General features: G+C 33.9%; 1 protein-coding gene across 3 annotated transcripts in view; it reads left to right on the top strand.

The window, feature by feature from the left end:
- CCDC91 (coiled-coil domain containing 91) overlaps positions 1-27,743 on the top strand; it is a 326,884-nt gene that overhangs the window by 239,344 nt on the left and 59,797 nt on the right. For all 3 annotated transcript variants that reach the window (XM_072765661.1, XM_072765662.1, XM_072765663.1), the window contains exons 9-11: positions 8,256-8,348; positions 8,456-8,524; positions 11,639-11,815. In XM_072765661.1, the coding sequence (XP_072621762.1) occupies positions 8,256-8,348; positions 8,456-8,524; positions 11,639-11,815 (339 nt within the window). The remainder of the gene's footprint in view (positions 1-8,255; positions 8,349-8,455; positions 8,525-11,638; positions 11,816-27,743) is intronic.

Here is a 27,743-nt window from a genome sequence, read left to right as displayed (position 1 = left end):
TGATTCATTTCAAGGGTGCTGGTACTTTGGACAATGAAGGAATTCTATATTGAGGCGGAAAGTGGGAGTAATAAAACAATCCCCAGATATGCTTCATACTTTATTTTAGATAGAATAAAAGAAGGCTGAAATCTTTTTGGCCAAGCTGTTTCTTAACATTATAATCTCTAGTTTACTGTGATTACCTGAAAATAACCTCTGGCCCAGAGAGGAAAGGCATCCCTACCTTTGGCAGACTCTTAAGACAACGAACAAACCTCAAGTCCAGTGCACTTTCTACTACAGTCTTATAAGGGCTGCAAAAAGAGCCCTAATCATGTTCCTATTTGTGCAGATAATAGTAGTAATATTTGAAAAGGAGTAGTAGGGTATCAGAAGTAGAAGTAGCATTTATGAAGATATTCAGCATACTTAGAGTAATGAAAAAAAAGTGAGATACCATTTCACAGTTACTAAGTTGACTATAATAATAAGGAAAAAAAGGAAATAACAAATGTTATAGAGGATGTGAAAAAAATTAGAACCCTTGCACATTGCTGGTGAGAACGTAAAACAGTGGAGCAATTATAGAAAACAGTTTGGTGGTTCCTCAAAAAATTAAAAATAAATTATGTGACCAAGGCAGCTCTACTCATAGGTATATATTCAAAAGAATTGAAAAGAGGGACTCAAATAGATTTTTATCCATGAATATTCATAGCAGCATATTCAAATAGTTGAAAGGTAGAAACAACCCAAGTGTCCATCAACAAATAAATAGATAAAACAAAAGTGGTATATGTATACAATGTAGTATCATTCAGCCCTAACCAGGCATGATGTTCAGATGAATAGTACAACATGAATGAGGCTTGAAAACATTATGCTAAGTGAAATTAGCCAAACAAAAAGATGACTACGATTTGATTCCACCTATGTGGAATCTCTAGAATGGGCAAATTTGTAGAGATAGAAAGTAGATTGGAGGTTACCAGGAGCTGGGGTAAGAGGGCAATAAATCATTGCTTAATGGGCATAGAATTTCTCTTGGGGATTATGAAAAAATTAAGAAATAATGGCGATGATTCCATAGCACTGTGAATATAATTAATGCCACTTGTCCATCTTGAAAAAGTTAAAAAAAAAATTTGTTGTTGTTGTGGGACACCCAGGCAGCTCAGTCAGTCAAGCATTTGGCTCTTGATTTCGGCTCAGGTCATGATCTCAGAGTTGTGGGATTGAGCCCCACATCAGGCTCTGTGCTGAGTGCAGCATGTGCTTCAGATTCTTTCTACCTCTCCCTTCCCCTCTGCTCCACCTCACTTGCGCTCACATCCTCACTCTCTCTCTCTCTCAAATAAATAAAATCTTAAAAAAAAAAGAAAAAAATTTTGTAGTATATATTGTACCAAAATAGAAAAATGGAAGTAGAAGTAGTAGTTTGTAGTAGTGTAATAATAGTATCTAACAATTTAAGATCTTCTATTGGACAGGCACTGTGCTAAAGTATTTATATGTATTAACTGTATCTTTCTATCACTGTAAACATGTTTTATCACTACAAAGTTCATATTAGTAAATGAAAGGCAAGAAAATTATATTCTGATTCTTGAGAATTCTATGGCCATTTTGTGTTTAATTGCTATCTGTTCTTTTAAAGGCACTTTTTAATTTTTTTATCCTATTAAGTTTCTTTCTGTTGTTTTAATTAACATGCAGTGTTATATTAGGTTTCAGTGTAAATTATTGTGATTCAGCAATCCTATACACTGTTCAGTGTTCATGATGATTCAGTGTATGCTATAGTTATATTTTTTTCTTCTAACATTTCACTTAAAATTTGTATATTGTAGTTTCGAGGGAGTTATTTATTTATTTATTTATTTATTTATTTATTTCCAAAGCATTTTTGGTACCTAAAAAGTTATTTTGAAATGAGAGAAAAAAATTGGTTGTTAATGTATTCTTTGAAGACTTTTTTTTCATATAAAATGGTTCAAGAGAAATATAAGAAGATGGTATTCTTGATTCATGGATTGTCTATTAGACATTAATGTTCCTAAGGGCATGCTCCCTAAAAACTAGTACAGTATCTGGTGTTGGTAGGCACGAGGCAAATATTTCTTGCATGAATGGCTGAACCAAAGGCATTAGTGAATTTATAAATTTATATATAGGTACAGAAATTATGTATAACTTATACATTTATATACAAGAGTAAACATAAACATAGGATAATTTGATATAAAAATAAGATATTAAAATATGTAGTTGAATTTTTACCATAAAGATTGATCATCTAAACAATTTTAAGAAAGGAATAATAGAAAATCAACATGTACAGGATATTCAAATTTTCTATCAAAGTTCTTAACTCTAACAACTAAAGATTATAAATACTTACAATAGATATGATGCTATATCATCATAAACATTTCCTGGGACCCCTGGGTGGGCTCAGTGGTTGAGCATCTGCCTTTGGCTCAGGGCATGATCCTGCGATCCCAGATCGAATCCCATGTTTCTTCCTCTACCTGTGTCTCTGTCTCTGTCTCTGTCTCTGTCTCTCTCTCTCTCTCTGTGTGTCTCTCATGAATAAATAATCTTTAAATAACAAAAACAAAAACATTTCCTGTATTTCATCAGTTCATCAGAACAATCCTATAAAGTGATTTCTAATCCTCATTTTTCAGAAGATTATACTGAATTTCAGGTTTAAAAAGTTGTCAAATACCATATAACTAGAGTAGAGCTAGCAAGGAGAGCTAGTATTTGAATCCATGTTTTTATGTCCCTGGGCCCATAGTTGGTGCTATTATTCATTATACCCAAAATATAGCAGTATAGTCATGGTCAGATTTTACAGAGAGGTTTATTCTATCTCAAGTCTAGAAATAGGAAAGACAGCAGTCATGTTGAGAGCAAAAATACATTGCAACCTTAATTTATATTGAAATAAAACAATTTGAAAAGTTTCAAGTGAAATGTCTACAACTACTGTTTTTAGTTTGGGATCTTCTTTTTCCTGGATTCAGGTACTCTGTGACAGGAGCAAAGCCATGATTATAAGATTATTATTTAATAATATCCACTGAAATAAATTGGTATGGATTATAAAATGTTGTTAACTATATTTTAGTGAAAGATATTTTCAAAATTATTATTGAAAATGGATGTTGACGTTCCTTCTGATGCCTTTACTTTTTTTTTTTTTTAAGATTTATTTATTTATTCATGAAAGAAACAGAGAGGCAGAGACACAGGCAGAGGGAGAAGCAGGCTCCACACAGGGAGCCTGACCCGGGACTCTATCCCTGGTCTCCAGGATCATGCCCTGGGCTGAAGGTTGACACTAAACCGCTGAGCTCATCCCTAAGGTCTTTACTTTTGAGCAGCAACTAATCTTTTCTTTTATATAAAAAAAAATCATTTTCATAAGTGAATTTTATTACATTTTTTATCAGCTGTTTGACAGGAAGTCTGGTTAACATTTTTAAATACCAGATACATTACATATATTCACTTAATTCTCATAAATGTGAGGTTGGCATTACTAGCCTTACTTACATAATAAAAGGACAAAAAAGAGGCTTAGAAAATTTTAAGTTGTACCTTCCATAAGTGAAAAACTAGTGACTGACTCCAGATCTGTCTGATTCCAATGCCCATGTTTGAGGCAAACACGATAACCACTACACTATGGAAATAAGAGTCCAATATCCATATTAATTCTGAGGAGGTACATTACCTCCCAGGGAGATGTCCCCAAATATAAATGTAATTGAAGAATACCTTATTTTCATCTTCCAGAAATACATAATGCAGTTTTTATCATTGTGGTTTAAATATTAATCTATTCTTTCAGAAAAATCTCTTCCCTGAAAGTATGTGTGTTGTTGAGAAAAAGAAAATGTGATAGCTGATACAGGCTTTGATTGCTGAGTAAAGTTTTTGGCTCACTGTGTATATTTCTTGGGATTCCAATGGGAGAGATTCAACTATCTAAATATCCTACAACTACCTCAATAAATTAAAAAAAAAAAAGTTTATTTGTCAAGAATGAGTTTTTCCCTTCAAGTTTTTGTGGCCTTGCCATCTCTGTTACCTTCCCTTTAGGGGCCAGATGTGGGAGAAGGGTTAAGAGACATACCGTGACCAAAAAATAACTATAAGGCTAGGTGAAGAGTATAAATGTGTGACTGAAACTCAGAAAGTCCAAGAAGCAGTCCACAGAGATGGAACAGAGAGAGCCCTTAGTTGTATGTTGATTCTAGAGAATCTAGTATAAAGATCTGTGGATTTTGTATTCAGGCCTCCTGGGCCCCAGTCTCAGTTTAATTATTAATTAGCCCCATGAATGTAAGCAGATTATATAACTGCTCTGAAACTCAGTTTGGAAATCTGTCAGATGTAACTAATAAGACATACTCATCTCTTCTACCTCTCTGTACCTCTCCTCCACAAAAAAATTGTGCACACAACACACACACACACACAATGATAGTAAAAGGGACCAAAACGAACAAAAACAAACTAACAGGGATGAGATACAGGCAAATATTACTGACTTAGTAGTGGCTAAAGAACTGTAATCTTAGCCCACTGAGGTGAAACCCATAGGAAGCAAGCCACTATGTCCTGCAGAACTTTAGAGTGCCTCAGGAAATAGGTGCACGAGGGAGGGGCTGTTTAGCTCTAAAAGCAGGAGGAATGGTTGAAAGTCTCCATGCACATCATTCTTATTCAGATACTTAACTATACATCCTAGTAGCACAAAGGAGTAATCAAACTCAAAAATCTGACCTCATAAAGAGCAGGAGTAAGGCAGGGAATCAAAACTGAGAGATTAAACCAAAATCTGTTTTACCAGTCAGCTTTTTACCCACACCCCCTTCAAGCATATCATACCAGTGAGAAAATTGGGGATTTTTTTTTTTTTGTAGACAAAAAGCAGCTTTAAGAAGAAGGTGCTTATAGACCTGACATTTGGGAATTGCCACCATAACCATGAAAAAAGCCAGCTTTTTGCAGTTCTCGTGAAGCTCCTCCACATACACAGAATTTCCTACCAGCATTTTCATGTCTGAGATGTTAGCATGCATGGACTGAAAAACATGACTAAATTTTGGAAAAACATCCTAAATGAGAAAATTACTGACTCAAACCAAAAAAAAAAAAAAAAAAAAAAAAGGAACTTTGAAGAAACTTTGAAGAGATAATGTGGAAATAGAAGGGCCCTTGCCCCCTCCCCCATAACTATAATCCGTGCATTCAAAAAGAAGAGAAAGAACAGAAAAGATGCAACAAAAATCCCTGTTTTCAAACAAGGAGAATGATGAAATAAACAGCCATGATTGGCTCATAGATACCAAGTATTGTTGGTATCCCTGTGACAACAGTGGCACAGTGTCCCTGGCTAGTTGATATCCAGTCAATGAGCCTGTTCTCCAGGAGAATCTGCCCTGTCCTTTGTCCTACTATTGTTAGCAGAGGTGTAATTTGGCATTTTCTTTCTGGAATAGTTTGAGGGCATGCACCAAAATATAAACCATACTCGATCATCAACCTAATACCACCCCTAGGAATATTTCACAAGGCCATAATTGTATAAGTTGGCAAGATGCATGCACAAAAATCAAAATTTTTTTTAAAAGAGAAATATTGTAAACATACATATGTATAAATAGGACATGTGAAATGTATAATTAGTGTAATAAAAATAATGGCATAATTATGTTTATATAGAAATAATAGTCGAGTTCAAAAACACTATAGTAGTTATAAGCTTATTATATAAAATGTTTACGTGGAGCTGTATATTTATGTAGAGAGCCCTCCTGAAGGATGTTTGCCTTTGGGTGATAAAATTCTGGGTGATTTTCACTACTTCTTTGCATTTTTCACAATCAGCATATGAGACTCTTATAAAAATAATATATTTTATGTTTATATTATTCTTGATTAGCTACTTGTGGGTTATTCATTTTATAAATTATGTTTAATTTGTGAGAGTTAACTTCTCACATGCCAGTCAGTATCTTTCTGAATCCTCTCTCCTAATATTAATTTTTTTCAGAGAAGATCTTATTTTAATGTTATTCTGAAAAGAACAAAATTAGAAGTATAGATTAGTAAAATTCTTTTAAAGCCTAATGCGCGAGGCTTTACCTGACATACAACTTTTAATAAGAAGCTTTTAGTTACTGCGTAACATGTAGGTAAAACTGAGGCCACGTTTAGTTAGTAGGTAATTATTCCTGTTGATAATGAGTATACTGATACGATTATTGCTAAAGTGATTCATTAGAGACCTGGCAATTTACATAGCTTTTCTAAGGCCCAGATCTAAGGCCCAGATGGTCTGAAACAGAGAAGAGTATTGCCTGATTTAGCAGTTTGTTGGGAATATAATGTATAACTACATGTAAAGCTCTTTAACAATGCCTGAAACCTCAAAAATGCTCCAAAAATATTAGGTATTTATTACCTATATGTATAAGAAAAGTCAGTAACCTAGTTATATTTTCTCAAGTAGATCAATGATTTTACTTAGAGTGTATTTTACATAGGATTCTTCTTTCCAATGGTAATATTGAGTGTATTCTTTAGAAGATAACTCAAAAATAGTCTTCCATCATAGTGTATTGTCAGAATGAAGAAATAATGTTCAAGAATGAATTTTCTAAACATTGTGTTGCCATTTTAGGTAACCTACCCTCCTTAACTAGTTCTTGGGCCACTGGAGAAACTTGGCCTACTTACAATCAATGACAATGATTTCTATTATTCTGACTTATTAACATAACAATTCTTTTTAAGAAGAAATAATTTTCAAAGTTATTAATGACTCTGAAAAGTTTATTTTTTAGTTTAATTCTAATAGTTTTTATTGGTTCAGTTTCGTTATGTTTACTCCTATCCTCAATGCCTAAATTGAATGTTTTTGGCCTCATTCAAGAATTGTATTTATCATTTCTAAATCTAATGATTTGCCTAGTATACCATTTTTAAACTTTTTCTCATGTGTGTATTTTAAGTAGGATTAGGTATTTTTTTTTTGATTCAGTGATATTTGTGGGCGTTTAGACTTACATAGAACACAAAATTAAAGTCTCAGTATATAGCATATGGTAAGTCTGCTGATGTGTTAGCTGCTTTTCACAAATTCATGTGGTACCAATAATTTCTCATAATCAAGTCATGATTTGTATCACAGTTTGGGTGTGTTTTAAATGGAAAAAGATCTGTGATTTTTCCTATTCTTGAAAAATAAAGGTAAAAAGTAACATTAAAATTAAAAATAGGAATCATATGTTCTCCTAACTAGACATGACTATTTTGTCACTTATTCTTCATGTAGACTGCCTCCCTAAAAGATATTTTAACTCAGAACAGCTTTGAAAAACAGAGATCCATTTTAAAATATTGGGTATTCAAATAAGACCCTATTTAAAGGAAGCTTCAAAATCAGAGAAATCAATGAAAATACTTTTCTTTAGCTTTAGTAACTGAATGAGAAATCTATGTAAGTAGGAATATATATTTTCTTTTTTGTTTTGTTTCCTCATAAGAGCACTGTTCCAGAACAAGTATCTTGCTTCTCTGTGTTGAAGATATTGAGGCTACAAAAGTTGAATTATCTTAGAAAACTCTTAATTCCAAATGCCCAATCCATGATAATTGGCTTATGCTTATAGGTGCTCTTTTGCTAGCACATTGCAGTAAAAGTAAATGCATGAATTCTGCATATTGTAACATTGGCTATCACATAAATTCCTTTGACTGTTTTGATTATTTTCTGAATCTATAGTAAAGACTTGGAGTGAGAATAATAATAAATCTTGCATTTTTTTTAACAGTGCTTTACTAGAAACACAAATGATAGTTGTTCATCAAATAAACATTTGTTATTATCTGATTGCTTCTTTTGCTGCAAATTAATAATTTTAGTGAGTAGTTTTTCTAAATTTAATTTTAATTAAAGACATTTTATCATTTTCTAATTCATTTCCAATTTGGAATAATTATGCTTAAGTTAGATCCTGTGTCATATACTTAACTGAGTTTGGGGCCACGAAAAGGTCTCTTGGCTGACTGGCAAAAGGTGAATTCAATGGCTTTTTTTTCTTGTAAGTCTTAGTTTTAGCAATCTACCCATTGTTTCCTCTAATGACTACTTCCGTACAACCAGGCAAATGAATTCCACCAGTGCTCTCCTTGTTCGTAGATTATTGGTCTCAGAGCCATAATCATAATTTATTTATCTTTCCTTGTAGCATCAGAGACTCCTTGAAATGCTAGATACAGAGAAGGAACTATTAAAAGAAAAAATAAAGGAAGCTTTGATTCAGCAATCTCAAGAACAGAAGGTAATACTTGACGTTTGTTCAGAGTGTAGAAAGAATGTTTTCTATTACCTCAAATAATTACCTCAAATAATACATTAACTGTCTACCCAACTGTCTTATCATTTCAGGATATACTGGAAAAATGTTTGGAAGAAGAAAGGCAAAGAAATAAAGAGGCATTAGTATCTGCTGCAAAGGTATTTCTATCTGTAATAATGGGTTTCTTTGTAAGTAAGTGGAACTTAAAAACTGAGTTCATGGGATCCCTGGGTGGCGCAGCGGTTTAGCGCCTGCCTTTGGCCCAGGGCACGATCCTGGAGACCCGGGATTGAATCCCACGTCGGGCTCCCGGTGCATGGAGCCTGCTTCTGTCTTTGCCTGTGTCTCTGCCTCTCTCTCTCTCTCTCTCTGTGACTATCATAAATAAATAAAAATTAAAAAAAAATTAAAAAAAAAAAAACTGAGTTCATCAGTGGTATAGTCAATCTACTTTTTGTGTATAAAGCCTCATTAAGAAAAATCAAAGAGTTGTTTTCTTTCTTGTTTTTCCTGTTAAACTTAGGATGCTGCTATCTATCTTTATTATTGTTAAATTAACATTATGCAGGACTAGAATGCCATCAAAATACCACATATTTAGATTATTATTGTTAGAGAATATCTGCTGGGACGATAGTAAGCACTTGGTATTTTTTTTTTTTAAGATTTTATTGATTTATTCATGAGAGACTCAGGGAGAGGCAGAGACATAGGCAGAGGGAGAATATCGGGCTTTTTGTGGGGAGCCCATTGTGGGACTCGATCCCAAGACGCCGGGATCATGACCTGAGCCAAAGGCAGATGCTCAGCTACTGAGCCACCCAGGCATCTCAGCACTTGGTATTAATAGGCATCATCACAAATAATGTGTGTATGTGTATATATATTTATAAAAAGATATGTGATTTTTAAAGCCAACTTTGAAATACCTAAGTAGTGTATCCATACATATTAAATATACATATGCCAACACATACATACATAGCACTAACTTTTGAGATTTAGATTTAAATTTAGTGAGCAAATATTTTGAAAGTTTCGTATTTGCAAATCACCGTGCCAGGGGTAAAACCTGAAGGATGACTGACTTTTTTCTTAAAGAATTTACAATCACATAAGTATTACTTATTACCAATTAGGAAAGTGGAATGCATTAAATTATCATACATATATGGATAGTACTTCTGTATAGACACATCGAAATTTTTGAGTGTAGGTATGACATAATTAAAATTTACATTAATTTGGGGGAAATTAGAAGCAGAAAGGCTAGAGGCAAGGAAAGAATTAATAGAGTGTGTCCAAAGTCTGTGTTAAAAGATAGTGAGTAGCAGAAATAAAGTGGTGGTAATAGTTTAAAGGAAAGAAATAGACAAAAGTCTAGAAATAGGAGATAGAATCAGCATCTGTTTTTGGTGTGGATAATACAGAAGGAGGCCAGATTGGGAACCCCCAGAAGTATTGCCTCGGAAACAACATGGAAAGTGGTACTATTTGTTTGGTATAGAATTTGAGGTGATCGTGATCTATTCAGATAACAAAGCTAGTAGGCAACTGAATCTACCCCTGGCAACTCAGAGAAAGAAATGACCTGAAAATGCTAATACGGTTTATTTTATTCAGCAGATAGGTGGTAATAGTAACCATGGAAATTATTGTTATGTAAATCACCTCACCAGAGAGTATAGAGTAGTAACAAGTGATGTAAGATCTGAGCCACTCCAGAATTTAAAATCCAGAGAAAAAAGGAAGTTAGAAAAAACTGAACAGAGTCAGCCATATAAGTAGAAATAAAAGCAGCATGTTGTTATGCAAAAAAAGAAAAGGAAAACAGAAATAGTCAACTATGTAGAATGTCACTTTGATGTCAAGAAAAATAGTGATTGAAACAAAAAAATATTATTTGGATTTAACAAAATGGAGAGCATTGGTGAGCACATAGTAAGAGAGTAGTTTCAGAGAAGAATTGTAGAGTAAAACAGGAGTTTAGAAAATGGTAACTCAGCGTTGATAACTTGTGTCAAATGTGGCTAACTGGAAGAAAAAGAAAAGTGTAGGCATCACAAGTGGGAAGACCATGGACTTTACTGCATCCCAAAATATGATGGTTTTCTTGAGAGAAATTCTTATTTCAACAGTTTTCATGGAAAACCATTTTACTGAATAATGAGGGTTATGCAGACTTTAGTATTTGGCAGACATTTTCTCCAAAGCAAACAGAGTGAGCCCAGTATCTCCAGAAAACTAACAGTTTTTGTTGCCAATGATAAAAGTTGAGCTTTAAAGCAAAATTATAATTTTGGAAAATGTGTATCTGCTTTCAGATACTTAAAGACCTTTTTTATGAGATTGATGGTGATATTAACAAATGTGACCTTCGTCTTTGTTATGATATAATGAAATGTGTCAACATCTAAAGGAGATGCATAACTTACTGAATCAATACTTTCCAAATAAAAATCTTTAAAAAAAAATCATGCATAAATAAAGGACTCATTAAAAGTGCAAGAAAAGAAAAAGTGGCAGAAGACAAACATCTTATGGCCACTGTGTGATTTTCCTTAGCACAACTACCCTTTAAGAACTACCCCTTTTTAGGTTTTGGTATGGAATCATCAGTATTCACAAAGATCTAAACTGGCTGCTAAGTATTACTCTCTTTTCTACTGCGTATCTGTGTGAGACTAAGTTTTCTTTATGTACTTAAACCAAAAGCCATACTATAGATTTAATGCAGAACCTAGCTGTCTTCTGTTAAGTCAAATATTAAGGAGGTTCACAGATATTCTTTTCACTTCTTCATTTTGGAAAATACAGTTATTTTTATAAAATATATTACTTATTAATATACAGTGCATTTAATGTTATTATAAAATGAATTAATATTTTTATTTTGTCTTGGTTTTTCTAATATAGTAATACTAATATGTATAACCAGCATAAACAAAAGCTCTTTGAAGTAAACCATAATTTTTCAGAATGTAAAGAGATTCTAAGATCAGATAGTTTGAAAACTTCTACTTTAAGCTAAGGCTTGGTTTCTGTGAAGTTTAGATGTGCCTTGGGAATAATGTATGAATATTTGTACAAACATAAGTAATTGATTTGATTTTACACCAGTTATTAAGTATGCATAAAAACAGCAGTGTCAGAACTAAGCCCTATAGAATTCAAGTTTTGTACCTTTTAGATTAACCCAAATCTTTCTTATTCAAGAACTTATATAGTCACTCATTCAGATGTTTTCACTTGAGTCATTATTTGTTTTGAAGCTTGAGAAAGAAGCAATGAAGGATGCAGTTTTAAAAGCCATAGAAGAAGAAAGAAAAAGTTTGGAAAAAGCCCATGCTGAAGAAAGGGAGTTATGGAAGACTGAGCATGCAAAAGATCAAGAAAAAGTATCTCAGGCAATTCAAAAAGCTATACAAGAACAAAGAAAAATAAGTCAGGTTAGTAAAATTAACTCGTCGTAAGTACTTTTTATTTTTCTCAAAATGAAATTTCCTTATTTTATCTTAAAATTACCTTAGTGGCTATTGATTATTTTGCCTTTAAGAGTAATATTTTGAACTAATATTTTTTAATATATCAGTGTACCTTCTACTTACTGATATTGAAAATCCAGAACTTATAATCTTATCTTTTTATTATTTTTTTTTAAGTCAGAATCCAAACTTATGTTAAGCATTGCAATATATAAATCTTCGGTTTAATTTTTTTTTCCTTTTTTCACAAATGTACACATACACATGCAATTAATACAAAATAATATATGTAGAAAACAGTTTGATTCCATCAATTATGTCTAATGTATATGTCTATATATCTGTACGGATAATAGGACCTCACAGATAATCCCCATGGTTTCATAAAAAGTATTACATATCAACAAATATGGCCTATACAAAATAACTTATCTGCCTATCTGAACAATTAAAAACTACAGTACTTGCATTTTGCATAATTGAATTTGCATGGCTCTATTTTCTAGATGTTTAGTTTTTTTGTTACATAGGCAGTGAGATACCTGAATAAATCTTCCCCAAACAAGTATAAGAAGCAAAAAATAACATTTATAGAACTTTGTTTTCCATGATTAAAGTGTTACATGTACTACCTATCATTGTTTACTCAATCATGCATTATAAATGTAGATAAAACGACTAACATTTACCAAACAACCTACAAGATTTTCTTATGATTCATTATCTAATCTTAATGAAGCCCTTAAAAAGTCAGTGCTTTTAACCTCCAGGATAAATGTTATGCACTTTTAAAAAAAATGTCACTTAAATATATTCCCGAGCACATAGTTACAGATCTTTAGGTAGTTGTGGTAAGAAAACAGAAGTGTAGTGACAGATTTTATTCTTTTATTCCCTTGCTCTTTTCTATGGGAGTAATGATTGCTTTCTAATTCTTCTGTTGTTAGTGCTATCAAATACATATTGAGCACGTATTGTATATAAGATGTTTAATTGTCAGTTCAGTTGGTTGGAATTCTGTGCTAGTAAGGTCAAGATCTTTAGTTCTGATTTGGGAGAGTTTACTTAAAACTTTTTGTGACCACAGACCATTCCTCTAACCCCACATAGATGTGGGCTATTAGTCACCATGAAAATTGGGCAAGAGTGCATGAATAAATCAGCACATGTTCATCACTCAAACAGAAAAGTATATATCATAAGGGCATACTTCTCTGCTGGTTTATCAGGAGCATTTTTGTCTACAGAAAACACTACAGTATATGATATACTTTAAAATTTGTTTGCCAGTTTCAGAGTACTGTGAAGGGTAATGCAAGCATGACATGAATAAACACATTTTATTTTCTTTCAAATGTTTGCATATTTTAGGTGCATGTGAGGAAGAGAGTATGTTGGTGTGGTGTGGGTGTGTATATGGGTGTTTAACTGCTTTGTGGCTAAGAGTATTAAGAAAGAACATATATAGCAGAAAGAACAATGTTTCTAGTTAACTTGCAGGTTTTCAAATGTGAGCTCTTAACGTCAAATGTATTCAGTCTTTCTTAAACAGCTGCTTTCATTTTCATGTAGTTGTACTAAAGCAGCTACAACCAAACAATTGTCATTCCATTAGCCCCTTAGCTTCATAGTCCTACTCTAGAAAATTGACAACTTACTTTTCTTGGGAGTCATATGATACTTCTATAGCTTTTGTTTATTTAGGCCAGTAGGCATACCAATTGACATGGTCAAACTTACTCATCAGTGTTTTCACATTGATAATTGAAGTGACTGCCCGCTATGTTCTAGGGACTGTGCTTATTTCTGGTGATAGAGTAGTAAGAAAATACTCAACAACTTGCATGCCTACTTGTGAAGAAGACTGACAAAAAAGTATTAAAGCTATAATAAAATGTAGTGGTTAGTGTTATGAATTTAAATGAAGCAATGTAAAGTCTGGAGAATCAGGGAACCAGTATATGAATAGGGTAGTCAGGTAAGAACTAAGAAGCTAGCATTTGGGAACACCTGGGTAGCTCAGCAGTCTGCCTTTGTCTCAGGGCATGGTCCTGGAGTCCGGGATTACCACTAGAGGCTTCCTGCATGGAGCCTGCTTCTCCCTCTGCCTGTGTCTCTGCCTCTCTTTGTGTGTCTCCCATGAATCAATAAATAAAATCTTAGAAAGAAAGAAGTTAGCATTTAAGCTGAAGCCTGCATTGAAGTGAGCAGCTTACTTTTTGAATCATTGGGAAAAGAATGTTTCAGGCAGGGAAATAGTTAAGTACAAAGGCTCTGAGGTGTAAGATAATTGGCATAATTAAAACTTATGGTACTGCTATGGATACAGAACAGACAGACCAACGGAATAGGATGGAATATGGAATAGAGAAGGACATAAGATTGTTCTGTAATTTATAAATCTATAAAGGTAATGTCACAAATTATGTAGGATAAATTCCTGTAGCAAATTATAGTTAATCTGAGTTGCATGGAAGGGGGCCCAAACTGTGAATTTAGTGAAATTATGAAAACCATATATATGTGCAGAGTCTTCTGCAGAAATGATCCATATAGATTCTCAAAAGTATCTTTTTTTTAATTTTTTCAAAAGTATCTTTCTAATTAACCCAGAAAAGATTGAAAATATTTGTAACTAGCTGCCCATTTCTTTCTGGACTTTGCACACTAAAATGAATGTCAGGTAAGTTAAGTGTTTAAACTTATAAACTTAACTTACCAAAAAGCAATTGGGCAAATACTGATATTCTTTAAAATGGAGTCTAAGCACTTCAGGAGTGATAAACTAAAGATACCTGCAAATTAGCTTCTTCTCCATGAAGGCAATGAAATCACTAGCAAAAAATGTCAGAATCAACTTTTTCAGAACTCTGGATATTAACCAAAGGCTTCAACAACCCAAGGAGTATTTATTCAGCAAAAATAGTTAAATCTCACTAAGAACAGCAAGCTTTATAGATTTTTAACTTGCTTGACTCCCGTCCCCTTCTCCCTAGTTCCATAATAGTAGTCTAACAACCATGGTAGCTATGAAAACCAACAGTGTAGAAGCCACTGGAGTGGGTAGCCAAAATGTGAAGCTCCATAAAAACAAACAAACAAAACTTTTCTCCAGGGAATCATTACTGTTGACCCATCTGATATCTTCCCAGAAAGTCCCCATTTGCTTAGAGCTTGCTTATAGTGGGAAAAGCCCCATCCTCAGAATATTTGTCACAAACAATGAAGTGGCAATTGTGTAAACTGCCTGAGTTAGAAATACCACTTGGTCAAACAAGACCCTGGCCAGAAAACTTAAAAGGGAAATTTAGAAAATGTGACCATTATTGATGGCTTTGAAAAGTACTGACTTCTGAAAATAAACCTGGATTTCTTGAAGGTCACACACATACACAAAGTTGTGCACATGCCCAGGAAAGACCTGAGAAGACCCAATCTCTCACCACTAACTGATTTTGATTCTATTCAAGCAAAAAGTAAAGACTAAGGAAGAGTTGTAACCTGGCAGTGTTAAAGGTGTTAGCCATCACACAAAGTCCCTTGGCAAATGATGGATCACTGATCTAGTTCAACATATTTAAGGATTTGCTGTGTAATTATTTGCTGACCCAGCAGAGCTAACCCAGCAGAGCTCTCCATGGCCACATGTGACAAGGAATACAGATTTTGCAGAATTAGGTCAGAAAAGTTTCTAGACGAATAACAGCAATAAAAATTATTCCTGGGAGATGAAGGAAATCTGATTGCTAAAGTTCCTATATTGTATTATTTTAATGTCCATTTTTATTAATAGTTTGTGATATGCAAAGAAACAAGAAGGTATGGCTCATGTGCAGGAAAACCAAAGCAGTCAATGGAAGATACGTTGATGTTGGACTTAACAAAGACAAATGTGCTATTATAAATATTTAAAAGAACTAAAGGAGATCATTTCGCAAGATTTATAATCCTCCTCATCTTATATATTATATGTATGTATGCTCTTCAGAAACTAGCACTAGAAATATTTGAAGGACTACTCTGTTTTTAAAAGTGCCCTGTTTACTGTAAAAGCAAGATTGCAGATACGTGAATGTACATTTATTTTCCTTCCTACTATTACGTATAGTCAGAGAGTACTTATCATTTGTTGGAGGGGAAAAGGCCCTAGACTCTTATTTTGTAGTTTATAATTCTCTTACAGCATATATCAAATTCAAATATCTATTTATTTGACTGTCCTACTCAACTGAGAACTTCCATAAGTGTCTCAATCATATTTATACTCGGGAGACCCTAGCCTAATATGTAATTTATGGAATGTGTTCCAGAATCATTGTCCTTGAATGTCAGGATCTAAAATATCATACAATTAATTCAGGAAGATGACTTATAAGACTTAATTGTATTCATCCAAAATTCTCAAGTAAATATATAGACATCGTTTCATTAATTAATCACATTAATTCTACAGAAAGGCAAATTATAAAAAGCAATGAAGTATTACAGGTTGGTTTGTAAAAAAATTCCTTGAAGATAATTAATCATCCAAAATTACCAAAGTTGCAGGACCAGAAATATAATTTCTAAATTATAGAAGCTAGGCTACTAGTGATAGGAATGTGAAATTCTGCCTCTTGAACTTGTTAATACCCTTATAATCACAAGATTTTAATTGTGAGTTTCAGATTTATATGTAATGTCTTGTTACTACTTTTAGGAAAATACCTGGAATATTAGGCATTTCAAAAGTTGACAGAATGTTATTGTTTCCTTTAACAATAAAGAAAACAATAATAGTTCTCCATGTTTGAGTTTCACTTAACTTGGCTTTAGTCTATATAAATATTTTAGGCTACTAGCTAAAAACCTATTTTTATGGAGTTTTTTCTTCAGCTTTGGTTGTGGGAAATAATAACGTAATGGTAATGTAGCAGTAGTGGTGAGGATGGCAATCAATCTAATACTATTGGCTCTTATTAATTCACCTCTATGTACCAGGCAGTTTTCTCCTTGTATCATGTGTGATCTCATTCAATACTCACAAGAGGCAGACATAATTATCTCCATTTTTACAGATATAGAAATTAAAGCTTAGGAAGATTATGTAACCTGCTCAAGGCAACAATAACTCCTTAGAAGAGACAACAGGCTGTATTCAAAATCAGACAGCATTACTGCAGAGGCCTTGCAACTCGCCCCTACACTGTTGCCCCTCCCAATGTTCTCATCTTAGAATAAAGCACAAAATCATCTCATTGACCATTTAATGTATCAGTTTTAATAGAAAAACTTGAAGGGACTGTTTTCATTTCTTTTTGTATTCAGTAATATTTATTGATATTACCATACATCCACCTTGTTGGAAGTTCTGGGCATATAGCACCAAACAAGATAGACAATGTCCCTAAGGCACTCGTAGAACTTACATTTAAGTTGAAAAAGATTCACACTGAATAAGGCAATTCCATATAGTGATATGGGCTTTGGAAAGGGTTATGTGTTTAACTGAGAATGGGTGGTAGAGGTCCTTAGATAAGGAAATTGGGGAAGAAGCCAGACTCAAAAAAGGTACATGTTAAATTCTATTTATATGAAATTTTGAAGAAAGCAAAACTGATTTAAGAGGAAAGAAATCAGTAGTTGAGGAAGGGGCACTTTTTGAAAGTGATAGAAATATCTTAATCATAATTGTGGTGATTACATTTGACAAAACTTACCAAATTATATATTTTATAGTGATGAACCTAATTGTATTTAAATACAAATTAAATAAAGCTTTCTTTTTTAAACAAATAACTACCAGAATAAATTCTTGGCTAGATGGCAATTTGAGATGGTGAGAAGGGTTGAGTTTCATGGGGATAAATAATCTAATTCATGCATATTAAATTCAAGGTGCCTATTCATAATCCTAGAGGAAATGTTGAGTAGGCAGTTATAAATGTGTGTCCAGAGTTCAGGTGTGTTGTCAGGGCTGGAGCCCAAACACTGGCATTAATAACCATAGAGATGGTATCAAAGCCAAATACATAAATAATAAAAATCTTCTGGATGAGCAGGACTCTATATGACATTCTTTTACCTAATGTAGCCATCTTCTTCCTAGAAAAAATATGGCCACTTCAGATTAACTGTGTAATAGTGGAAATAGTCTCATACTTATGATGGTTGTATTCCAGATGATACTGTGAAGGTGTTAAAGTTACTGTTGCTTCCTGTATCACACTGCTACCCAGCTCAAGTGGCCAAAGCTTCATCTCCATTTTCTAGGAATCTCAGGGTCACGAGTGTAAATAGCAGCTCCTGCCATCTTCTGCCCACCTCCTTTCTGATTTCAGAGGCCAGCATTCATTTTTTTCTCCTCATTCTTTAGCAGCTAATTGTGATCTGGAGAGACTAAAGAACTACTGTCCAGGGAACTACAGAGTGTTTGAGTACTGATTGAAGGGAATGACATTATGAAAGCATGGAAACTGTGTTTTTAACCTAAGATTTAGGTCACATCATAGCACTCAATAACTAAAAGAATTCTGGAAATAAAACTTAGAATTAACAGCGATTAGCATCTTTAGCCACCAAGACACACTAGAAATAAAGAAAAGATGCACTGTGGCAAAGTGAAAAACAGTATAAACCTAAGTAAATAAAATTACTTGGAAGAAAAGTAAGGGAGACAAAAAGCTTTGGCTTTATAATTTACCTGTAGATTTTCTCTGTGTAATACAGACATTAACTGAAGAGAGAGATAAATGTTAAACTATGACAGAAAACACAATTCCCTAAGATTGTGGCACATATTTCTCCAGATTTATTTGAGAGATAATTTTGTTTGGCCTTGGTCATAAATTAAGACTAAGTCATAGTGTGGATTGTAGATTTGAGGGTTTTTTTCTGAAATATTGAGAAGAAAGTTAATGACTCTGACTCTTTTGGTTTTCATATTAAATTAATTCTGGGTCCCTTGAAAATCGTTGTTAACAAAAGGAAAGTACATTTGTTATTGACACCAAAATGGGCAAAAAGAAAGAGTCATTAATTTTGCTGTTCTAGCAAAGTCCTGTAAAAGGACTCCAGGGCATACAGACACTTAAACTATGTCTGACGTTGGAAGCTCTTCATAATAGTTTATAACCACAGCCACTGTAATTTGGGGTTATGTTTCCCCCAAAGCCACAGACATTACAATCAGTGGTTAAATTTTCTTTAAGAAATTCAGCATTGCCACCTGACCCTTCTTTTAAAAAAGGAAATAGCATTTCTATTTTAGCTTAGCAGGCCAGATAATTTCACAACACTGAAATAATTTTTCTGTATTGACTTACTTAGTTTTGATTCATTAGTTTATTTTAAAATTTTTATTTATAAAACTTTGATAGCCGTAGTTAATTAAATGTAAAATCTTAATTACATTTTTGTCAAAAGTATTGCACTTAGGTAGAAGTGAACACATAGTGCATCCAACTCACCTTCTCATCTCTCAAGACCCTTCCCTCCTGCTCTACTTCCTATTTCATTCAATGAGGTAACAGTCTACCAAGTTGCCCAATCCAGAGAACTGGAGATTTTCCTAAACTCTCCCTCTCTCATCTCCATTTTAACACCTTTTTAATCATTAAAACCTTTCCATTTTACCTGATAATAATCCTTAAGCATACACACCTCCTGCCTGCCTGCTCTTACTGACTTAGCTGCAGTTCTGATTGTTTACCTTGACCTCCTACATCGATATCTTTGCTTCCAGTTTTGTCCCCTTTCAATTTGGAATTAAAAATGAATGAGCTTTAAATTCTTCAGTGCCTCAATAGCCTATAGAAACATTCAGGCTACTTGGTGTGAGCTATAAATCTTTCAGAACATAAAATATAAACTGTCAGCGACCTGGTCCCCCTACCTACTCAGTTCATCTTCTGCTATTCTGCTTCACAATTCATGCTTTTAGTACCAAACTGCTGGTCACATATCATGCTATTTGATGGTGTTGGTCCTTGAGTCATATTGTGCCTTCACCCTAGAATAACAATGGTTTCCTAACTTGCAGAATCTACTCTTATTTAATAACTTTGCTTTTTTTAAATCCAAAAAAACATCTTCTTATGTTTCTTAGTTTAACTGAAGTGTTCTCTCTTCTTCTTTGGCATTTAGTATATAACTACACCACTGCCCAGGCATATTATATTTAAAGGATTGATTTCTGTCTCTTCTCCACTAGATTTAAATACCCCAAATGTAGGAGCTGAGTCTTGAAAACTACAATGGGTTATAAGATGGTAGAGAATCAACACTATTTTATTTTTTTATTTATTTTTTTTTAATTTTTTATTTATTTATGATAGTCACAGAGAGAGAGAGAGGCAGAGACACAGGCAGAGGGAGAAGCATGCTCCATGCACCGGGAGCCTGATGTGGGACTCGATCCCGGGTCTCCAGGATCGCGCCCTGGGCCAAAGGCAGGCGCCAAACCGCTGCGCCACCCAGGGATCCCAATCAACACTATTTTAAAGAGACATGTTAATCTTTAAAAATGCACTTGATTTCCATCAACACAATTTGGGTCTTTTTAGAGTTTTGATTGCTTTTAAATGGAACATTCTACCAATAGTGGGGTCACCACAAATAGTGCTTTGGGTGTTATGAATCTTTAAAAAAACATATTAATCAGATTTTCTTTTGAGTGTCAAACTGAGATTATTCTTATTATTCAAGGAAATAATATTCAAGGAGAAGAAAGAGTAATTACTTTTAGCTTCAGCAAATGATTTCTTTGAACAGCTAGTGTGGATTTGCTGTAAGGTGATGAGGGGGTGCATGAGTCCAAATAGAATTTTTAGCTAAAGTAGTATGCTCTCTTTCACTGGTCTGATGGAAGCATCACATTCATTTCTATATACATGTTTTAAGAGAAATATTTCCAAATCTGAATTGGATCATCTTAGACATTTATTGGTGTCTCCTCAGCGTCAATTCCTTTCTTCCCAAAGTAATACTTTTTATTTCTTAGCCATGTGGTTTAGTGAGATTTAACCTACTTTCTAATTTAGACAAAAACCCTTATTTATTCAAGCTAATGATTATGTCCTACCCCTTTGTTAACAAGTCCTAAAAATTCACACATATTCTGACTCCAGGCTAGAAGGCTCCATTTTGGAACTTCTTCAGGTATATAAACATTGTCATTCACCTTGGGAAAATGGGAAAATCCTTGAAACTGTTATATAACCATCTTGGGACCATATGTGTAGAACTTTTATGAAAATGGATCCTACACCAAAGGCGGAGCTAAGAACTGGAGATGAAGAAATTTGCATCCTTGATTACTTTGCTTGAACACTAAAGGAAGCTTTCTCTTAGTTCTTTCATGTGAGGCTACAAATTTTTTTTGGCATTTCGTGAATTTTCTGTGATCAGAAGAAGAATTGATTACCAGAATAAGTATGCTAAGAAGTAGGTGGGGTTAGATGTGAGTCCTAGTTTGTGTTCATGTAACAATGCCTACTTCTTAAAAATGTATGAAGCTCCATTTTCAGATCTGTAAAGTGGTATTAATAATTAATTACAATTAGTTATTATAAATTATAAATACAGTTTTAATAAATATAAAATCTTTATATTTATATTATTTATGTATTATTTAAAGATAAATTATAATTATATAAAATAATTATAACTAATTAATAACCTGCTTTATAGAGTTGTGAGGTCCTTGGAAACATTTTTAAATGAAAACTGAGATAGATTTGTGAAACAACTTTAGAGACTATAAATGTCATGCAAAAAAGTACTGTGGTCAGACCAGTAACAGAGCAGAAAACCTTATCACAACTATAGAAGGAATTGGAGTATTTAGTTCAGAGAAGAGAAAAATAAAGCTATGGTAACATTTTTCACCTATTTGAAGGACAGTCATAAAATGAGGCTTTTTTCTATTTAACTCTGGGGGGACAGGTTAGAAGTAGGTAAAATAATTTTAGTTCAGCACAGTATAAAGCTAGCAAATCACAAGTTACGTAGCAAAAAGGATAGCATTTTTAATCTAGGATTGTGAAGAATGGATTGAGTGGAAGATTGAAGAATGTATGCATTGCAAATATAATATCTACTGTCATTTTCTTTTTGGTTTGGGATTTCAGTTTCTATTTTTGTATCATTATAGGTACATGGCAATTTCCAACTCCACAGACTTATACCTAGTTACTAATATTCTAGAAATTGGCCATTCTTAGTTACTGAAAATGCTCTTCCATTTTTATTCATTATTATTTTATTTATTTATTTTAGATTTTTTATTTTATTTATTTGACAGAGAGATAGAAAGAGCCAGAGAGCACAAGTAGAGGCAATGGCAGAGGAAGATATAGAAGTAGGCTTCCCACCGAGCAGGTTGCCCGACATGGGGCTTGATCCCAGGACCCTGTGATCATGACCTGAGCTAAAGGCAGATGCCTAACTGACTGAGACACCCAGGTGCCCTGAAAACTCTCTTTTAGCAGTAATTACTGTAAAACTCCCTTTAATCTATTTATATTGCCATTTTCTAAACATATAACTTAAGTATATACCTGGGTATACCTGCCTCTCAAACTGGTTCTGAGTATGAAATGAAAATACACATCATTATTTTGTTAACTTTAAATTCCAGAATCTTGCATTGTAAGTATCATTAATGAGTTTTATTGACCCAGCTGAAATTCACTCACTTACTTAGCATGGTATCTGGAACATAATATGTGGTAGTGTTGCACAGATGGCTGCTGCCATTTTGATATGTTATTATTACTATTATTATCCCTATGATTGCAACTATCTTAACCACCTCTGTCATTTTAACACCTAGCAGAGTACTATGAATAGTAAACAGTGAGTGAATGGATGTTTATTGTGATTATGTAACACTGTAGTTTCCAAAATGCATAAAGGTGCCCTGAGATGCTACAGTGAACTCACAAGGATGCTACCGGATATTTTAAATATTAGAGGGGAACACACAGATACTTGGGATCTTTTGAAAATCAGGTTAACTACTAGTTTGGCAGTACTGGTTTGTCTTACCTTCCTTTCTAGTACATCATACTGTAGTGAAGTTGGGTTTTGGGGTTGCTGTGATAAAAAAAAACAAGTACTATGCAAATATCCATGTGGAACAAGAAGTAAGAATGTCATTGTATGATCTTATGCCAAGATATAAGGAGCTGTGCAATTCCTGCTATGTACAAAATTACATGAATGAATTGGGGTTAGAGATAAGTAATATCTGATTCAGATAAAATGAGTAAGTAATTTGGGTTAGAGATAAAATTGAAGTATTTGTATTTCAATTTTTGTTTATCATCTTTTCAAATGGCTACTATGTCATGACCTTACTAGTTAGTAAATGAAACAATTAGATATTTCCACTGTGACAAAAATTATTGAGGTAGCAAGGGAGCTGTGAATTGAGAAACTTTGGGAAGCTTTCACCTAGGGTAAACCCACCATACAGGTGCTCTGAGGAAAACAAATATAAGCTACAGTACCTACCCTTAGTTGGTTTTCTTTTACTGGGGAAACAAATTCACTCATTTATTGAAGATGAATTATGTATCTATACTCTGTGCCGGATACTATATTAGAGTTCTAGTCATAAAGAATATGAACTGTAGTAAATATAATCCCTGATTCCAAAGAGATCTCATTGATAAGATAGACAAGTAAAGCAGTTATTACAGTTATAAGGGTTTATCTTTTTAAAAGATTTTATTCGTTTATTCATGACAGACACAGAGAGAGAGAGAGAGAGGCAGAGACACAGGCAGAGGGAGAAGCAGGCTCCATGCAGGGAGCCTGACGTGGGACTAGATCCCGGAACTCCAGGATCACGCCCTGGGCCGAAGGCACTAAACTACTGAGCCACCCAGGGATCCCTACTCTTTTAAGTTATAGAGTGCTTTGAGATAGAAATATCGGGTGTCTCTGAGCACATACAAAGGGAGCTAACTCACCACCCTATGAGAAGATGTGGGAGGTCTAGAGCATGCCAGGGATGTACAGATGATGATACTCAAACTAAATTGTGCTTAAGCAGTACATCTGATCATCATAGGAGGAGGCTAAGGGGAAATCACTTCAACCAGAGAAAGATGGCATATCCAGGGAACTACATATCAAATACTTGCTATGTGCATGACCAATGGTAGTTTATGCAGAGATTAGAAACATGAATGAGACTCTGCCTTTGTGTTCAAGGACCTTATAATATACTAGGGAATATGGCAAATGCATAAATTGCTCCAGTATGAGGAAGAATGAGATATATGACAAAGCTCATCTGTCTGAGGCATTTGATAGGAATTATGATAGTGGTTGTCTCTGGTAGATGGAACTTTCTACAGTATATAGTCACTCTTTATCTTGATCTGGGAGTGGGTGAATGGGTGGAGATATATATATATATATATATATATATATATATATATACACACACACACACATATACACACACACACACACACACATATCCCCACCCCACTCCCTGTGGGATTTTTTTTTAATTATGTTTATTTAGCATATGTACACATAAAAGAGAAATCACCCTCTGATCCCACCTAGCAGAAAACATGCACAAACCCAACGTATACGTGGAGGGAAAGGGCCCCAGCCCCAAGTTAGTGGTTGGGATGCAATCCTGGGAGTCCCAAGCCCCAGTCAAGAGAGGGCTGGCCCAAAATAGCAGGTAGACCCCCTGTTGCCAGCCCTAAAATAAGTGTGCACCATTGCCAAAGGTCTGTTTGATGCCCTCAAAGTAGTACCACTGCCAGCCCTGCTGTTGTGTCCTCTCTTCCTCAGGGGCAGGGATGCCTCTGCCCTCCATGCACAGCTCAGTCTCTCCATTCTTGTCGAGGAAGGTCAAGGTGATGGTGGCAAAGTGCCCTTCTGGCCAATAGAGATAGATAGATGATAGATAGATAGATAGATAGATAGATAGATAGATAGATAGATGAAAATACATTGAGCTGTACATACACTTAAGATTTGTGCATTTCACTATGTGTAAATTTTTTTAAAGCTAAGCACAAAAAAATAATGCAGTCATTATTAAAATAGTTATTTACTTAAAAAACTGTGAGAAACATCTAAGGGGTACTTCAAAGGAAAATCATAATCTTAAATACATATATTAGAAAATAGGAAAAAAAGGAAAAGAATGAGCTAACACCTAATTTACTAATACAGTTAAAAAAGAAAGAATAGGATGATCCAAAGAAAATAGAAAGAAATAATAAAGTTTCTAACAGAAATTTACAACATGTATTGAAAAGTTTCAAAATATTATCATTTTAAAAGGCATGTAATTCACAAATCTTTGACAAGATTGATGAAGAAGGATGTTTTTAATAAACATTGTCAGAGGAATGAATAAAGTGACCTAACATAAATGCAATACAAATTTTAAACATAATGTAAATGACTTAGTACCAATCAGTTGTAAAGTTTAAATGAAATGAAAACTTATCAAGAAAAATATAAATTCTAGAACTGAAGCAAAAATTAGAAAGTGGAACAGTTTTATGGCTATAGAAGAAAGTATAGTCTAAAAATATTCATGTATCTCTAAAAATAAATATAGATACACTTTTCCAGTAGATGATACTTAATTCAATGCCCCCTGGAGTGTTGGCTGGACTTAGTTGTTCATGTCTAATAAATAAATTTTAGAAAGGGAAAAAATGTCAACTTTATACCAGAGAAACCTGGCAGATACCATGTTAACCAAATGACCAAGGTTAACACTGCCAGTGATAAATTATGTTTAAGGCCACATTCCCCTGATACAATATAATGAGAAGCATGCTTCATCTCTGTGGTATTCTTACCCCAAGTCATAACCCTAGTCTAACCATGAGAAAAAAAAAAAAAGAGTTAAATCCAGATTTCTTCAAAATACCAGAAAAGTGCCCTTCAGAAGTGTCAATGTCCTTGGGTGCCTAGGTGGCTCAGTTGATTAAGCATCTGCCTTCAGCTCAGGTCATGATCTCAGGGTCCTGGGATCAAGCTCCCTGCTCAGCGGGAAGTCTTCTTCTCCCTCTTCCTTTGTGATCTCTCTCACTTTCTCTCAAATAAAGAAAGAAAGTCTTTTTCTTTAAAAAAAAAAAAAAAACATTGTCAATGTCCTAATAAGGAAAGACCAAGAAACTGTCAGAAATTAGAGACTAATGAGATACAGTGTCTGATTGCAACGTTTCACTGTGAATTAATCCTGGAATAGAAAAAAGACATTAGTGGAAAACCTGATGAAATACAAATAAAATCTGTAATCTATTCATTTTTATTGTGTGATTTCTTGTTAAATGTACCATAATGATGTAAGATGTTAATATTAGGGGAAGCTGGATGAAATGCATATGAGAACTCTTGTACTACCTTTGCAAGTTTCTGTAAATCTAAAATTATTTCAAAATAAAAAGTTTAATACATTTTTCCTAATACATATCTGGTTAAAAAGAGCAGACAGGATACTTATTTTTATCCACTTTCTTCTAAAACTCCACTGAAATAAAACTAGTGAAATAGAACCCTAAACTAGAAACTGAGAAGACTAGTATATATTGTAGAGACTCCTAAAGGCTTACTTGTTAGTGGCACTAGAAATTTCTGGAAGTGGGAATGAAAGGTGAAGACTCAACTAGAAGAAAGTTTGAAAGTCTATTTAATAAGCAGCTAGGCCCTCATGTATTTTTTTTTCCACTTCTGACAGAAAACTGGAGTTAATTCTCTGGAAAAAATAAAATAAAACGTAGGTTCTCTGAACCAGGGATCACCAAAGTAAAGTGGACATAGGGCTGAGAGGACAACAAGGTAAAAAGTTTCATGCTACTTATGGAGAACCATAGCCATTTTTCCTATCACAGGTCTCAGAATGCTGACAACCAGACAGGAAATTGGAAGATTCTTTTCTGAGGAATTTAGACAGCCCAAGATAAAAGACCTAAATATATTGGTATCAGAAATTGCCCCAAGGAAACAACCCAGCCAGATTACTCTGCTATTAAGATCACAGTCCATAAACCACAACTGCAAGCACAGAGATGTTACTCAGCATTTTAGTGCTCTCTTCTTTAAACATGAGCAAATAGTCAAGTATGAACAGATAACTTCCCATGAAAAACAGGGACTAAAACAGATTCTGTAAAGTGTGGAAAAGTAAAACAACAAGAATAACAACAAAAACTATTATCAAGGTTCTTAAAAGTAAGAGAAGATTTTATGTCTATGAAACAAGAGGATGCTATTTTTAAGTGAAGTAAAAGATTAAAAAACTAAAATATAGAGAAAGTTAAAAAAAATGAAGTTTTAGAAGTCTTCCAGAAACAAGGATGTAAAAATACAAAGAAACAGAAAATAGGAGTGAAAAGAGTAGAAAATTAACCAATGAACTTAGGAGGTTCATTAGCTGAATCAGAGGATTCTTGAAAATCAGAAAATAGAATGCAAGAAATAACATTTTTAGTATTATTGTTATTAAAGTAAATCTCCCTAATTGAAGGACTCATATGAGTTTCTAGATTGTAAGACCTGAGTTTCTAGATAGACCTATAACTAGGTTTGTCATGAAATTTTTAAGAAATGGGGATAAAGAATATGTGTAAAATTTCTTATAGAAGGAAAAGTTTATGCAATTGAGGAGGCATCAGAATGTAATCGGACTTCTCAAAAACCTTTAAAATTGTAGAAATTTCCAAGCTAGAAATACACACTTAGCCAAACTATAAATTAAGTGTGAGGGTAGAATAGAGTAATTTTTCAGACAAAGGAAATATCAATACTTTTATTTCCTGTGTGCCTTTTCTCAAGAATCTCCTGCAGGAGGTTCTCTTACAAAACAAGAAAGAATAATGGTATCCAGATAGCTGGAGTCACAGTTCAAGAGAGATACACT

The sequence above is a fragment of the Vulpes vulpes genome, chromosome 8, assembly GCF_048418805.1.
Source record: "Vulpes vulpes isolate BD-2025 chromosome 8, VulVul3, whole genome shotgun sequence".
Taxonomy (NCBI): domain Eukaryota; kingdom Metazoa; phylum Chordata; class Mammalia; order Carnivora; family Canidae; genus Vulpes; species Vulpes vulpes.
The sequence above is the reverse complement of the archived record's forward strand: the minus strand, read 5'-3'. Positions and strand labels throughout refer to the sequence as shown.